The 15,898-nt window shown below is 39.6% G+C and overlaps 1 protein-coding gene across 1 annotated transcript in view; it reads left to right on the forward strand.

Moving 5' to 3' along the window:
- Nucleotides 1-159: 159 nt before the first annotated feature.
- The window catches only part of LEKR1 (leucine, glutamate and lysine rich 1), a 62,287-nt gene continuing 46,548 nt past the window's right edge, over nucleotides 160-15,898 (forward strand). Inside the window, exons 1-2 of the mRNA XM_009634353.2 lie at nucleotides 160-171; nucleotides 11,278-11,492. Of these exons, the coding sequence (XP_009632648.2) occupies nucleotides 11,278-11,492 (215 nt within the window). The 5' untranslated portion in view covers nucleotides 160-171. The remainder of the gene's footprint in view (nucleotides 172-11,277; nucleotides 11,493-15,898) is intronic.

Consider the following 15,898-nt stretch of genomic DNA (forward strand, 5'->3'; position numbering starts at 1 on the left):
GTGCGTGTGCTTGCCTTTCCGCGCGTGGGCCTGGGGAAACGCGCGGCCCCGCTGCCGCCGGCAGGTTCTGACCCTGGGACCTCGGGCAGCTTCCCTGACCCTGCCGCCGAGTTTCGGGAGGCCATGGAGCAGCACGTCCCCCTTCACCCGCTGCCCGAGGAGATTCAAAAGGTACGAAACGGTGGAAGTACAAACAACCCCGACGTTTGGAGACCAGATACTCCTGTAATTCAGGGATGTTTCACTGACCTTTAAACACTGGTCCATTATCTGGTACATTCTGGTCCTGATTTTAGACTGGGTGTGTTCTAGGTTTTGTCATTATATATGAAGTGTAATTACATGCTAGTGCTATAGGAACACTGTAGAGGAACATACTCATTCTGTAATGGTGTTGTCACTGCTAGGTGAGTTTCAACTTTTACCCCATACAGCATGTTTTGTTGCAATAAGTTTGGAATGACTGCAGAGCATAACATGGGATTCTTTCAAAAGAGTGTCAATACAAACAGGAACAGAACATTCCCCTTCATCTTTTCTTGTATGTTCTCTTTGTGTGTGAGGCTGTTCTTTTATTTGGGAGACAGATTATCACCAATGTAACAATGCTGCTGTTTATATGGGTTAACTTATGAGGAGGCCTTTTATATGTGGTGATGCACACAAGTGGAACACGAGTCACTTTTTCTAACACTATGAAGTTTTTACTCTGGCAATAAAACACCCTGGTGCCCTCATTTTTTGATATGTATCTAATAATCAGCAAGTAATTTCAAAGTTTTACATACTCAGCCTAGCACAGCCTGGAAAAATTTTCCCTGGGGTAGTCCAGGAAACTGTTGAGACAATTTCTGAGCCATCAATGATGATTTCTGAAAATTCAAGGATGGGTAAGATAGATAGCCAAAAGAAGGGAAAAAGGAATACTTGCCCTTAAAGAAAGGGAGGGGGAAAACCTGGGAAATTTACAGACTCATTAGCAGCTGTTTTGGTAGCAGGAAAGATACCAGAGATGTTTGTTTATTTAGGAATTAGTTTGCAAGCATCAACAGGATAAGGTGGTTAGCAAAAATCAGTGCAAATTCCTCAGAAAAACAGTTGTGCCAAATTGTTGGATAAAGTACATCAGGGAATTGTTCTGGATCTACTACTGATTAATACTTCCATTAATGGCTCAAGGCTGTAGTTTGGTGGTGCTTCAGCTGCCTGCCTTTCATTTGGATCAGTTCCTGATCTGTGTGCTGCGCGTATGCTAGCACAAGGAGGAAGCAAGTGTGAGTGCAGGCACAACCTGGGAACAGAAAAAGGGTGCTATTATTTCTTTGAGTAGGAGTGTTGGTGTCTGCTGTTTTTCGCTGAACGAGGATCTTGGATTACAATACGGAATACACTGATGCCAGTCTGGGAGGGGTCGTGAGCGCTCTGGGAACAGCATTAAACTTCGTATTTTTAATAAGAATAAGGCATATTTGAAGAAAGTCCAATGCATCAGTACAAAACACATAGTAACTGATTAAGCTTCCTTGTTACTTGCCAGACCTAACACTGAGGTCTATAATCAGGTCATAAGCAGAAAATATTAACAAAGTGATGCTACAAAGAATGCAAGTACTAAATGTATTAGTGTAGGAATTGCACGTAAAACTTGGGCTGTCGTTATTCCTGTGTTCAGGTCTGTTGAGTTACCAGTTCTGAGTTTAAGAAAAATAACACAACTGAGGGAAATTAGAAAAATACAAAAACAATAAAGAGCTTAAAAATCCTGTTGTTCTGGGAAAGGGTAATAGAACTGGGTTTACTTATTCTAGAAAATATGTGAGGGCACAGTAACAGTATTCACATGTGTAGGAAGATGGTGGTTGTCCTTCATCTCCAGCTGCAAATTAATCCTCACCTTTCTGGACTTCCTTTGGTTGAATGTTATGGAGCTCTAGCTGTAGGGGTAGCTGAACACTGGAGCAGCTCACCCAGGGGAGCTGTGCAATTCCTCCAGTGGTACTGTGGGGGACAAGTAAGGCAAGCTTTTGCTTTGGAGTGGAACACTGGGCAGGCAATCTCTTGAGATCTCTTTCAGTCCTGCAGTATACCTTTAACAAAAAGATCTTTATGCAGAAGGCACATCAGTACTTCTAGATACATACATGAATAGGCTTATGTTCCCATCCCATCCTACCCTGTCACCTCAATGTGAGATACGTGAGCTCTAAGGCAATGACAGACCAAGATTTTGGGATCGGTTAAGTGTTGGGGTTTTACATATCTTTTGCTGCTGCTCATCTCTTCACTCAGCTGGCTTGCATTGTAGTTGAAGTATAGTTACAAGATACAAAGCTTGATTACAAGTCATTCCCACAATTTCCTGTCCTTGTATTTTCTACCTTTTATGTACACGTGTTCCTATTCCCTTCACATTCTCTGCTTCTTGGATTTTATAGCATCTTTTGGATCTTTCATTTAGATTGCTCCTAACATAAGCAGAACTTAGGCCAGCTGTAGATTGCTTTGCCAAACTGAGCACATGCTCCTAACATGCAGCTTGCAGGCCAAAGGAACACGTGTGTCTGGAGGGAGTATGTTAAGCGTTGTGATTTCAGCTGCAGAATGAAGAATATTCACTTGCCAGGTGCCATTTTGAATTGGCTTGCTGGAGGTTGGATTGTAGTGCTGACAACAGATCAAGCAGCTGTCTCAAAAGAAAGGATGCAGACCAGAGATCTCATCATTCCTCTCCTTCATGCTCCTAGTGGATGGAGCTTCACAAGCTGCTTACCAATTCTTGGAGCAGTGACATCGCTGCCTTCAAAATTGCACTATTCTAGAGGATAGTACAGAGAGGGAAAGGGGAAGGGAGCATTTTGTGCCAGTCTGGAACAGACTGTTCTACTGCCGGAGTCTGCCAGAGAGGAATCCCTGTTAGAGTAAAGCCATGGATGTCATGGTAGAAGTTGATATAAATTGACCATTTGCAGACTGGGTCCAGTAGGTGCTGCCCACTGTGTTTGTTAAATTTTAAAGGAAGCTTTAATCTAGAGGGGAGGAAATTTCTTGGTATTTTGTTAATGAAATTATAGATGTGAAGGGACTTTGATTCTTCAGGTTCTGATCAGTTTTGCCTTAGAGAGTCGTGTAAGAATTTTACATGGCCCTGCTTCTCTCTCTCTCTCTCTCTCTCTCTCTCTCTCATTCCTTCTGCTGCTCTTGTACCTCTTTCACACAATATGCATTACAAGATGGGTGCTAAATGAAAAAAAAATCAACAGGTAAATAAACATCAACAGGTCCGTTATTAAAGCTTACAGTATTTTTTTTTTTTATATTAACAGTTCCATACTTCTTAGGAACTAATTACTAGTAAAGATCTAAATCACGGTTTGTTTCTAAAAATTTTTAAAAACTCAGAGTTGTGACTTTGCCTGTTAGCAGTTTGGTTACCTCACTGAGCAATGTTTGTTAATGTTAGAAGTCAGCAGGAGTCAGTTTTCCCTCCAAGTTTTGAAGGAAGCTGTGCCACATGGAGTGGTGGTGATGGTGAATGCGGAGAGCAGCTGCTGCTGTTTTGGCAGCAGCCATAGGAGAATTGGTAACTTCCCGGGGGGGAAATAACCACATCAGTCGATGTCAAACTCTGAGCCATCTGTGACAGTTTTGGGGGAGAGTATTCTCTGGTTCTTAGCCTTATTTTAGGGACACTTGTACCCTTCTGGGGAGGTGATGTTTGCAGATTCGGCGTGCCAGATAGCAGGTGTTGTAGCTAAATGAGTAACTTGGTTGGTCTGCCTCAGAAGAACCCTACGTTTTCTTGTAAGTGTACTGTCGCAGGACTGTAGAACGAACATTGCAGAAATCGCTGGCTTGTAATGCCTACTTTTTCATGTATTTACATCTCTTAAGGTTTATGCCATCAAATGCAGTCTGAGAGGTATCATAGACCACAGAATGGTTAAAAAAAAAAGTTAATGTCTCCTTTACTCGAGTGTTATGGGAGTGTATTTTGGGGGCGTTCTCTTTTTGTTGTTTGGAGTTGGTTTGGTTTCCTTTTTTTTTCCTCAAGAGAAAAGATGATTATTATTATTATTATATTGCACTTTGTTAGTTGTTTGTTGCTAGTGGTAGAAAAATCTTTTATATGCTTGTGAGTTTATTAAAGTTCTATTTGTTTCAACATTGTTGTTGTCCATTTAATGTGAGTAGGTGGGGAGATGCAGTTTTGCCCAGATCTTATTGAAGTGGGAAACAGAACAGCAGCTACCTACATGAGACAGTAAAATGACACTTTGACTCCTCAAAGTACCAAGCAAAAAGTTATATTTTATTTTATATCTTATTTGGCAAACAAATAACCTTTGCTTAACATAAATAATAAAATGAATTGAGCACAAGATATCCTTACAGATTAGTAGTTCTCTCACGCTAGGAGCTTAAGACAGCAAGCAGAGCAGGAACTTTGAAGCTGTGTTATACATCAGTACAGAACGTTTTGTGGTATCTGACTACCCACAAAACATCACGTATGTTACTAATAGCAAATGGTTACTCATTAGATTTGTCATGTGTGCTATAGATTGAGCACATTATGGTATCTTTATGAGCCCATTAGGTTATCTTTAAATTTTCTTGCTGTCTTTGAACTGGTTTTTTTTTTAATAGGTTTTTGCGTAGTTCCAGTTGCATTAATTAGCTAAAGAATCTGTCCTGTCCACCAAGACTAGCTTTGTAGAAGTGAACAACATAACATAGCTATGTATTTAGTACTTAGACTATCAATAAGGATTTAGAACCAGCGGCATTTCTATTCATACCTCCCAGATGAGCACGGTAGTAACTACAAGCAGAATGGCAGGAGGTCTTTCTAGAGTCCTGTTCTTATGTACCTTATGAATGCTTCTTAAGATGATGTTCATTAGTTGCCCCTATGCCCACTGAGATTTTCAGTATTTGTCTGTAGAATTTTTAACTTTTAGATTTTGTTGGGATTGCAAGCTCTGGCTATGTGGATGTTCCAAGTGGCTGTAATATGCTTTGGAAATGTTAGAAAATATCTGCTTATTTTTGGTACAAGCCCACATGTTACAGCCTGAAGAGGTGGAAAGCTCTGAACAGTGAACTGGTTAGCCATGCACCTGTAATTAATTTGGGAAAACCAGTTCCCAGATAGTAAAGGCAGCCTGCGTTGTTACCACTGTGTATTGCGGTATCAGAGGATTTGTGAAAGCAGATCATCTAAACTTGGATAATGATCTTCTGTTCCTAATGTGAGAATTCTGGAGTCACTGGTGGTCACCTAGGATTTTGATCTCTCGCTGTACTCATAAGGCTAGGGCTTTTATTCACCGTATTCAAGCTTTTCTCATAAGCTTAGGGCTGTATTCACTATATTCAGGCTTTTCTGTACCCTTTCTGCAATGGACGTCCAAGTCTGCTGCTAGGAATTGGAGGGATTGCGGTATCTCTTGCATCACAAGCAGTTGGGTTGTAGCTAGGAGGGGCTTCCCAACTCTTGCAACTATAGATGCAAAAAATCAGTATTGTCAGGCAAAGATATGGTTAACAATGGGCTAAATTATCTCTTGTCTGCGCGGGCGTCATTTTGTTGCAATGTACTGTGGTTCAGTTTATAAGAATCTGCTCTGTATTGCGCTGGAGAGCTGGAGTGTGCTGTAACACACCCTGAAAGAGTTTATGAGTACCAGTAAGGTCCGCATGGCCTCTCGGGCATGTGTTAGATATTTGAAGGGTTTGTGGAGTGTGTGCTGTCACTAGCAGTGCAACATAGTGTTTTATGGTTCATTAGTCTGCTTTACTCACAGGCAGGAAAAAATTAAAGCTACCTAAAATCCAAGTATTATTTCCTGTCGTGACAAACTAATTATTCCAGGGCATGTTTTGAATGAAACTTTTGAGAGCAGAACATTCTGGTTTTACTACAAGCCTATTTCTACACTATTCATATGTATTCAAAGCAAGTACTGTGATTTTTCTCACAACTGCTATTTTATGGAATTTGAGCAAATAATTATGTATACAGCATGGCTTAGTATTACAATCTGTACTACATTCTGACTTGACTGAAAACTTGACTTACAACAGACTTTTTTTTTTTTTAAAGAAGTGAGGTGTCTATTGAGACTCTTAAAAATTGTTCTGCGAATAATAAAAAAGATCAATTTCAATCAAGTAACTCTTCAGTTTTGCATATACAGGAGAAGACTCCACTTTCTTCCTAGAATATCAATTGTGTGGTTTGAGTAATGACTTATTTTCATGTAATAGGGATCGGCTAGTTTGTCAGGAGCAGGCCAAACAGCACGAGAGAAATAAAAGCACGGGAGAGGAGGAGTAAAACAAAAAGAAAGTAGATTCAGATAATAAGGTAGAATCACATAGAGGTAGAATAAAACAATCAATGTACAGAAATAATTTAAGAGCACCCAGCTGCAGCATAATGAGGTTTTTTTTTCTTTGAGTTTTATGTATTGTTCTGCTACAAGTGTAGTTTGGACAAATGCAGGGGGGTTTGTTATTTGGCCAGTCCTTGCTAAAGCACTCTGTCCTGGCAGATTGACTGAGGAGGGAGCATGAGCTGTTATTACTGCGTTACGTGCGGTGCCCAAGGAGCACTGGGTGATGCAAGGAGGATGGTGAGCGCTGCAGTTCCCTTAGGCTCTCCCTCCCCTGTACTGTAAAATTAATGTACAAGGAGTACATCTGTGCTCCTGGCTCTATGTTTTAATATCAGCGATGTACAGAAACATATTCAAAGCTTTTTAATAGAATCTCATTAATTGAGGACTTAAATTCTGGCTTTTAAGGGTCATGGCTATTTATTAGCTGCTTGTAACAGACTATTTCTAGTGTAAGTGATCCACATGCTGGATGTTGTAATGCCAAGGCACTGCTGAGTGAGAAAGTAGATTATTTTTCTTTTAATAAGAATTTAGCTCTTTATCGTGGTAATTTTTTCGGGTGGAATCTGAAATGTCAGAGGAGAAGAATAGCAGTGCACAAGCTGATGCTCCCTGTAGTTATTTGGTCAAGTTGAAATTATATAAATTCCTGTCTTGTCATTCAAAAGGCTAAAAATGGTCCAGGCCACCAAAGTAATTTTTTTCTTTTTATTTTTTTCCTTACAACTTACGCTCTACAGATGCTTACGGTACTGAGTCAGACAGATGTAATTTGAGTGACTATCCATTTTGGCTCAGTTCTCCGCTTGCCCTTGGTAGCTAAAGAAATCTATGTAACCATGGAATAATATTAGTTCTTCCAAAACTGAATGCAGCTCTGAGTCGAAACTACTCCCACAGATGCTGTAGTGGAACAGCTGCTGGAATATCACAGCTAGAAATGCTCCCTCGCAATACAGTTTGAGCTACGGAACTGTAGCTCAAAATCTTATGGATCAAATATCTTCCTATTTCAAGCACTTTGTCCTCATTGAGTTTGTTTTTATGTTGTTACTGTGCACACAGTACTGTTGTGCTAGCTCAAAGAGCAGGGTTTTTTTTAGTATCCCTCTGTTACGTTTTCAGGTCCTGTTTGCCCTGAGTTTCCCTGTCCAGGCTGACCAAACTGACAATACTAAAATTACTTCATGTTTGTTTTTTATTCCTAATTGATTTTTCCTGTTCACTGCTTATTCTCACTGCTAAGGATACACACAGTCCCCTTTCTAATTAGAGCTCTGATAGTTTCCTTTTCTGTTCCTTCCAAATCCTGTTTTTTCCCTGATGACTTTCTGCTTTGCATTTGAGAAGCTGACAAGTCTTTTGATCAAATGTCAATAGTGAAATATGGAATCTGAAAACATAAATTATTGTGTATGTAATACACATTCTTAGTGGTTACTCAGCGATACCACTATTCCAGAAAAGGTAGCTTTGTAAGCCTAAGAACTAATGAACATTTGTTTCCTACAGTCTTTTGTGTAATGGTTGATGAACTTTGGTGTCTAAGATACAAGGTCTAATGGAATCTTTTCTCCTGGACTGACCATTTATAAGGTTCTTTCCTGTATGGGTTATCTGATAAGGACTGCAATCACACTCTGGAGTTTCCTTCAGCAGGGCACTTACAAAGTCTTTATTGCCTACCTGGTTGTCTAAAACTATTAGCCACTTAAATGTTCTGCCCTCAGTGTCAGAACCGGTTATAAATGACCAAACATCTCGGTTCACAAATTATTGAAGGGTGACAATAGAGAAATACTCACATAGACGAAGTAATGGTGTTCCTCTTGGAAACTGTGCAAAACCCCAAAATATTTTATTTGTAAGTGGTCTTCAAAGCTATAAAATACTTTCTGGCCCTGACCTTTAAATTGGTGTAGCCTGAAGATAGTTTTGTCATTATTTTGGCTGAATGAAATGAGCATCTACAGCTTGACAGCATTTCTCTGTACCTGTCTGTGTGAAGCTTTGGTAGCTTCTGAAAAATGTGCAACCAGCTCAGGAGTTTCAGGAGATATTTTAAGTATCAGTGAGGAGAACTTGGGTTGTGATGTTGACAGTGCAAGAGAGAAGCAGGGAGAGAAAAAGAAAGAGAGAGAAAGTCCTCCTTGTGATTTGACCACTATGGCCATGAGGGAGGAATCTTGGATTTAGGATGAGAATCCAGATTAGTCCACCCCTTGCTCTGCCGCGTTCAGACCTTGCTCTTTGGAGCTGTTCACTTTCGACTGGGTCCTGTTAACTGTCTGGGCATATTGGGCATACATGTGCTGGATTTAAGTTAGTTAGCTTGCTTATTGGTGTTAATCTACTGCAGCATGGAATTTAGTTTGGGCTAGTTTGCCTGTTGAGCATCACTCAACCCGTACCAAATTCATTACTGGTATTCGGAAACTGCTACTTACTCTACATACAGGTATTTTAAAACTGGTTCAATCTGTATACAGTATATTGCAGTGGTTGCAGGATAATTGTGCATGTACAGAAGCAAGATTCTGACTAAAAGACAGAACTTGCTTTACTCTCTGCAGTAATATAAAGCCCTTGGGCTTTCCTGTGATTTTTTTTTTTTTTTTTGACTATGTAGCAAATACTTTAAAAATCCAACCTGATCTGAAGTCCTTTAAAGTTTTTTCTTCACCCGAGGAATGGACGTGAAGAACAACAGGACCCATTTCCCACTAAGTCCAGATAGATAATATTTATTGTTCTATGACTTCATTTATTTTTAAGTTCAGTAATAACATTGAATTTGAAAACTAAAGTTTTAGTACTTACATAAAACATTTTCAGTTCAGGACCCCAATTGTTTTGTTTTGTTTTTAATCCTAGTACCCGGTGAAATTTCTGTAACTGTTTGTTTGAAAGCCAGCAGTAGTGGTGCTGCACGAGAGCGCAATGTTCTTTTTGGGATAAGAGCCACCCTCCTGTGCTCCTTATAACAGCTCATTTTGTCCTTTTTCAGTATAGTAATTTTAGTGCTTTGGAACTTTATGGTAGTTATCCTGAATAACAGTTTCATATTTCCAAGCACAGTCTGCAGCTGCCAGGAAAAAGAAACTTGCATTTTCAGTTCATTCAGAGCAACTGTTACTAGGGGTATTTTAAACTGGGGCAAACCCAAGAAATTGGAAAATAAAGCTTGGTCTGGTACTTCCAAGGCATCCTGAAATATCATTTTTATCAAGATATATTTAAAGTGCTAATGATTATTGACTGATGGGATAATGAGTCTTTATAATTTTTGAAAGCTCTTTTCTTTGATCTAGGTATGATTTCTTTGAATTTATCCCAATGTCTCAAAACGCCTTTTTTTCTTTTTGTATAACACAAGGGATTCTTACATTCTTTGACTAAACTGTTTGCAGTTTTCCAGATTTCTGATTTTCATAAGTCATTGTGTTAAAATCCTTGTAACAGCTGATAATTGCAAGAAAGGTTAAAGCGTATTTTTAGCTCTCAGTACATAAACACAAAACTGCTTTTCCAGCTGCCACCCATTTTCCATCTTTCATGCCACCAAGCTTACCAATACCTTTTTGTATTTGTTGCTTTGAGGTTGTCTCTTTAGCTGTATTATGAGTGTCCTCTGATCTGGTCTTAATTCTAACCATCTCTTCTCAAATGCATTTAATGCTGTGATACAAGAACAGGGTAAAACCTGTCATGTTAGGTTAACAGTTGGACTTGGTTGATCTTAAAGTTGGACTTAAAGTTGATCCATCAAGTTGGACTTGATGATCTTAAAGGTCTTTTCCAACCTAAACGATTCTGTGATTCTATGTTCACAGTTCTGTGATCTGTGCCAGTAAGCAGATGCTTACGTGTCCCCTACTGAAGTGTCAGACCTTGGTCTGGCTGATTTATTGATTTGGTATCCATTTCCTGTGCAGGTTCAGTTCTGCATCACGTGAGCATTTTTTTCTGGAAGTGAAAATGATTAAAATACGCAGGAATAACTGGTACACTGAGTAATGAATACGTATTGCTTAGGGACATGGTTTAGTGGTGGGATGGCAGTGCTAGGTTAACAGTTGGCCTTGATGATCTTAAAGGTCTTTTCCAACCTAGATGATTCTATGATTCTATATCAAAGTCAGAGCACATCTATCTGTTCATATTTATGAAGTCTTGCTTACTGCAAAGCTTAATAAATTGATCACTTACAAAAGTATGTTTCTCAGTTTAAGAAATGTTCTTTCAATTAGATGTGTAATAAGTACTCTGTATTTTTTGAATCAGTGATGAATACTTCATACCTGGTAAATGGGTTACATTTTTCACAACACTCAAGTGCCACGAACACTGCATCATAATAATTAGTCCCTTACTCATTCGAATTATTTTTGTAAAGATTGCTGGATTACATCATTCTATTCACTTTCCACTTTTCATCTTGGCTGCTTCAATTGGATATAAGTTGTCAAAAAACCACAGTAAATAACATTTTTCTGGCTCATGCGGTCGCAAATTCATTAAGGAGATAACTTTGTAAAGCACAGCATTTTATTTTAAATTAATACATCAAACATAATTCAGAGGTATTTTAGCTTAGAATTCCAGCGGGAGTTCCCACATAGTAAATTGCATAGTTGATGTATCTTATGAAGTTTCCAGTAAGCGGAAGTACTGCTATAGCTTGCTTTCATTTTGCTAATGGAGAATTTTGTCTTTATTATTTGTTAAAGCAATAACATCATCTGATCATAAATGCTCCAGAGCAGTAAATGGTTTAAATTTGTCAGATTTATTATTATCATTTAGCGTCATTGAAGTTTTCTTTGGTCAACTTGTTTCTTACAGACAATCTTGCAATTTTATCTTTTTCTAGATGTCCCGGGATGAGACAGTGTGTAAATACTGTGGAGTCAGCTATTTGATACTTCATGAATTTAAGGTGATGGAAGAAAAAGTAAAAGCAATGGAGAAGGAGATTAAATTTTATGAAGGAAGTATAGAACGGGAAAAAGGACTTCAAGCAGAACTGCAGTCTCTTTACCAAGACCTTGAACACTATCGAGCTGACAATGAATCAAAAACAGAAAGGTCAGAGCATATTAGCTAGTCTGATGTTATTCTTGTGTATGTGTATTAGGTAATTTCATTCCAAAGAAGTTTAAAATACAAATAAGATTTGTCTGTCTTTTATCAGATGCAATGTATGTACTGTAATACTTGATTTAAATCATCTTTCATAGTGTTCTCTGGAAGCAAGTTTTAAATTCCTTAAAAGTTTAGAAACAGTCAATATATTTAAAGTGAAAGAAAGGTCAGAAGGCATTTCAGAGATATTTTTCCTGCACGCACTCCCAAAGGGGAATGATCAAATATTTCATCTTACCATCTTGTAATAAAATTGTAATATTTTAAATGAAAATCCACAGTATTGGGAGTTTCGCAGTTCTGACATTTTAACTTATTGTCTCATAGTAACGTGGTAAAGAATTACCAGTGTTCTTATGCTGAGAAGCTTACAGTTCGCTCTCTGAAGGGACGATTCATAATTGCTTTAGTATTTTGTAAATCTTGGGTACTACTTGTGGCGTTGTTCCTCAGAAACAAGAGTTTGCAACTGCTTACTGGCAGGTATGTCAAGGTCCCAATTAAAGGGAGTTTTCTACTCTTAAGAACTCCAGGAGTTAACAACAGACCTCAGGGCCACATTTATATTTTTAGGGCACAATGATCAGAACCTTTAAGCTCTTTCAGCTCATACTTACAGGCTTTTGTTGTGTTCTACTTCTTTATCACATCATGGTAACTTTAAACTTAGAACAGGAAGTCATACTTTGAAAATATTTGTCCTTTTGATGGGCCTACAGCACAGCTTTGGTTCCTAAAACTTTCAGATCAATACACCAAATATAAAAGATCATTTTGGGGTAGACGTGAGAAAACAAAGCATAAAAGGGAAGTTTCAAAGCTTCCCCCCCGCCAATCCTTCATTCATCATTTCTAATATTTTTCCTATTCTTTGGTTTTGCAGTAAAAGGTGCAAAAGGTAGCTATACCCAATAGCTTTAAAATACATGGCTGACTCCTGTACTGTAAGTGGGGTTGCTGAGGCAGTCCAGACAGAAGCAGTGGCTGCAGAACCTGGTGCCCGCCTGTGTTAGGTTTTGTGCCATCAGGTTCTCAGCCATGAACTTCAAGCTAGCTTGTTAGCTCTGATTTGTTCATCCCCAGCGGTTATTTATAATGTATAAAGAACTTAGACTGAGAGGGAAATTGTTGTAGTCAATATGACCGGTTTATGATATAATTAGAAGTATGTGTGGGTTTTTTAGTCCTATTTTTGCTGTAGGATTTCTGGACTGATATTTCTGGTTCCTAATTAACCTTCTGTTGCTTTTATGCTGTTTTACTACACCACAAGGATATAACAAATTTCATAGTAACAAATTGTATCTTTTCTGCACTGTTCTGTGAAAGAAATACAAGTGTTTGTATCTTACAGACCTGAAGCTCTCAAGAACTGCCCTTTCTTTTTTTCCTCTTGTCTTCTACTCTTCATAGTCAGATTTAACATGGATACTGTGTGCTAGTTTTCTATGTCCTAATTTTCTATCTCATATTTTGGAATCTGTTGTTATATTCCACTGATTGTTTACAGTAGGACTATAAACATTCATATTTATAGGTGGCTAATAAAAGATACTTTATAAAAATACAGCTGCTAAAGTTGACTACTGATAATGTGGTACAAACAAGGGCATCAGAACCTTCTTGGTAATTTCTTGCTCATCTGAATCAAACTGTCAGAAGCTTTTTGTAAGAATGAGATCAAAATTTTAAGTATTAGCTCAGTCATTTTTATTCTGAAGAACCCCAGTAGGGATGCTTCTTGCATGACTGACTCGTACCTAGTAGCACGTGATCTAGAACTGATAACGTGGGGTATTTGGAGTATTAAGGTGCTCTCAAGAAATTGGGCTGGAATGGTTTGGAAACACTACAGAAGAAACAACTACATCTTGTAAATGGGTGAAGCACTCAAATCCATTTACTTTTTTATTTGTTTTTTTTTTTTTTTTGCAAATCACTCAAATACTATTAAGAATTTAGCATTGCTATTAATAGGTTTAGTTAGGCTTGTGTTTGGTAATATTACTAATAAAAGATTAATTTTAAAACACAAGTTCACCAGTAGTTGAACAAAATGCATGTATCTTGTAGATCACTCTGCTCATATTGTTTCTTGCAATATTTTTTTCATTTGAACAGAACATCCTTCTCCTCTCCTCCACCCCCCACCAATATTCAACATTTTCTTTGGTTTAACATTGTATTTTTGAAGAGTGCTTTTGCTCCTTGTTCTTCTAAGGGCTCTGGGTGGCAGTTACGGTGGCAGTATTCAGTGTGCTAGCAAATGCAGTGACAGCACATTCTTCTTGTTGAGGATCATTTGCCAGAGGTAGACTTAAAATTTTCATTTAGCTGACTTTTGTAGTAAAGCTGGAACAGTTAATAAAAACTTTATCTGCATTTTTTTTCCCATATAGCTTGACTTGATTTAAAACCTGCTGAAATCAAGTGGAATACTTTTGGTAGGCTTTCATTCAGGCCATAAATCAACTATTGTGCCTTATTAAGTAACTTGTCTAAACATCCCTTATCTCCTCTTTACTATCCTGGGCCTCTCTTGTTACTTTGTGCTGTTGGCATAAACTAACTATTCTACATACTATCTTATGGTTCTTCAAGGTTAACAAATCATTCCTCCCAAAGAGCAAATGTTTATCAGAAGCCAGATATGCCTTTTTTTTTTTTTTAATCTCTAGTAGACCAAGAGATTTAATCTTTCTTGTTAGTTGCAGACAGTTTAATTTTTATGTTCCTTTTAGGTTAAAGTATTGCAATTGTTTATACCTGGGGTTAACCTTGAAAGCCACCTAGGAACCTGAGCTTTTGCAGGAATTAGTTACCTACCCTTTGGGATTTTGTCAGAAGAAGGGGAACTAACCATCATGCAGTTAACTATACTGATTTGATTTAACTATTCAAGTCTTACTCTTATTCTGTGTTAAAATTACTTTAATTCCAGCATACTTGCGTGAGAGCTGTTCCTGAAGGGCTGTGGCTAGCTAGAAATAGCAATGCCAGTCAATACATGTGCCGACTTGAGGTAGGCTGTGCAGCTGGTCCTGCATTGTGCTCTGCGCTGCTGGATCTTCTATGAGATACTGGCTTCTGTCTGCAAGAGCAATGATTTATGCTTAGTTAAGCTGAAATGCTGGTGTGTTGTTTGACTAACCATTTTTGGGCTGCTACTGTGGTGGGCTGACCCAGGCTGGATGCCAGGTGCCCACCAAGCCTCTCTATCACTCCCCTCCTCAAACGAACAGTGAACAGAAAATATAACGAAAGGCTCGTGGGTTGAGATAAGGACAAGGAGAGATCACTCAGCAATTACTGTCACAGGCAAAACACTCGACTTGGGGAAATTAGTTTCATTTATTACCAGTCAAATCAGAGTAAGGTAATGAGAAATAAAACCAAATCAAAAACACCTTCCCCAACCCCCCTTCTTCCTGGGCTTAACTTTACACCTGACTTTCTCTGCCTCTCCCCACAAGCAGCGCAGGGGGACAGGGAATGGGGGTTGGGGTCAGTTTACCACACGCTGTCTCTGCTGCTCCTTCTTCCTCAGGGGAGGACTCCTCACACTCTGCCCCTGCTCCTGTGTGGGGTCCCTCCCACAGGAGACAGTCCTCCACGAACTGCTCCAGTGTGGGTCCATCACTTCCGCAGGGTGCAGTCCTTCAGGAGCAGACTGCTCCAGCATGGGGTCCTCTCTCCATGGGGTGACCAGCCCTGCCAGCAAACCTGCTCCAGTGTGGGGTCCTCTCTCCATGGGGCTACAGGTCCTGTCAGGAGCCTGCTCTAGCGTGGGCTTCCCATGGGGTCACAGCCTCCTGTTCTGGCGTGGGGTCCTCCGCAGGTTGCAGGTGGAGATCTGCTCCACCATGGACCTCCATGGGCTGCAGGGGGACAGCCTGCCTCACCATGGGCTGCACCAGGGGCTGCAGGGGAATCTCTGCTCTGGCGCCCAGAGCACCTCCTGCTGCACTGACCTGGGTGGCTGCGGTTGCACAGGTTTGTTTTGGTTTTGGTTGTTGTTTTTTTTTTTTTTTCCCCCCTAAGTTATCCCAGAGGTTCTACCACTGTCGCTGAGGGGCTGGGTCTTGGCCAGCAGTGGGTTGGTCTTGGCCAGCAGTGGGTCCATCTTGGAGCTGGCTGGCATTGCCTCTATTGGACACAAGGGAAGCTTCTGGCAGCTTCTCACAGAAGCCACCCCTGTAGCCCCCCCGCTACAAAGCGTTGCCACGCAAATCCAAAACAGCTACCTATTTAAACATATTAGTAACAGGCACTTTCTTTGGGGGCTTACTTCTCTTATTCACTGGAGATACAAGCATGATTGGCTTTAGCCATCTCTCAATGTGGGACAT

Source organism: Egretta garzetta, unplaced genomic scaffold, assembly GCF_000687185.1.
Source record: "Egretta garzetta isolate BGI_Z169 unplaced genomic scaffold, ASM68718v1 scaffold172, whole genome shotgun sequence".
NCBI classification, from domain to species: Eukaryota; Metazoa; Chordata; class Aves; order Pelecaniformes; family Ardeidae; genus Egretta; species Egretta garzetta.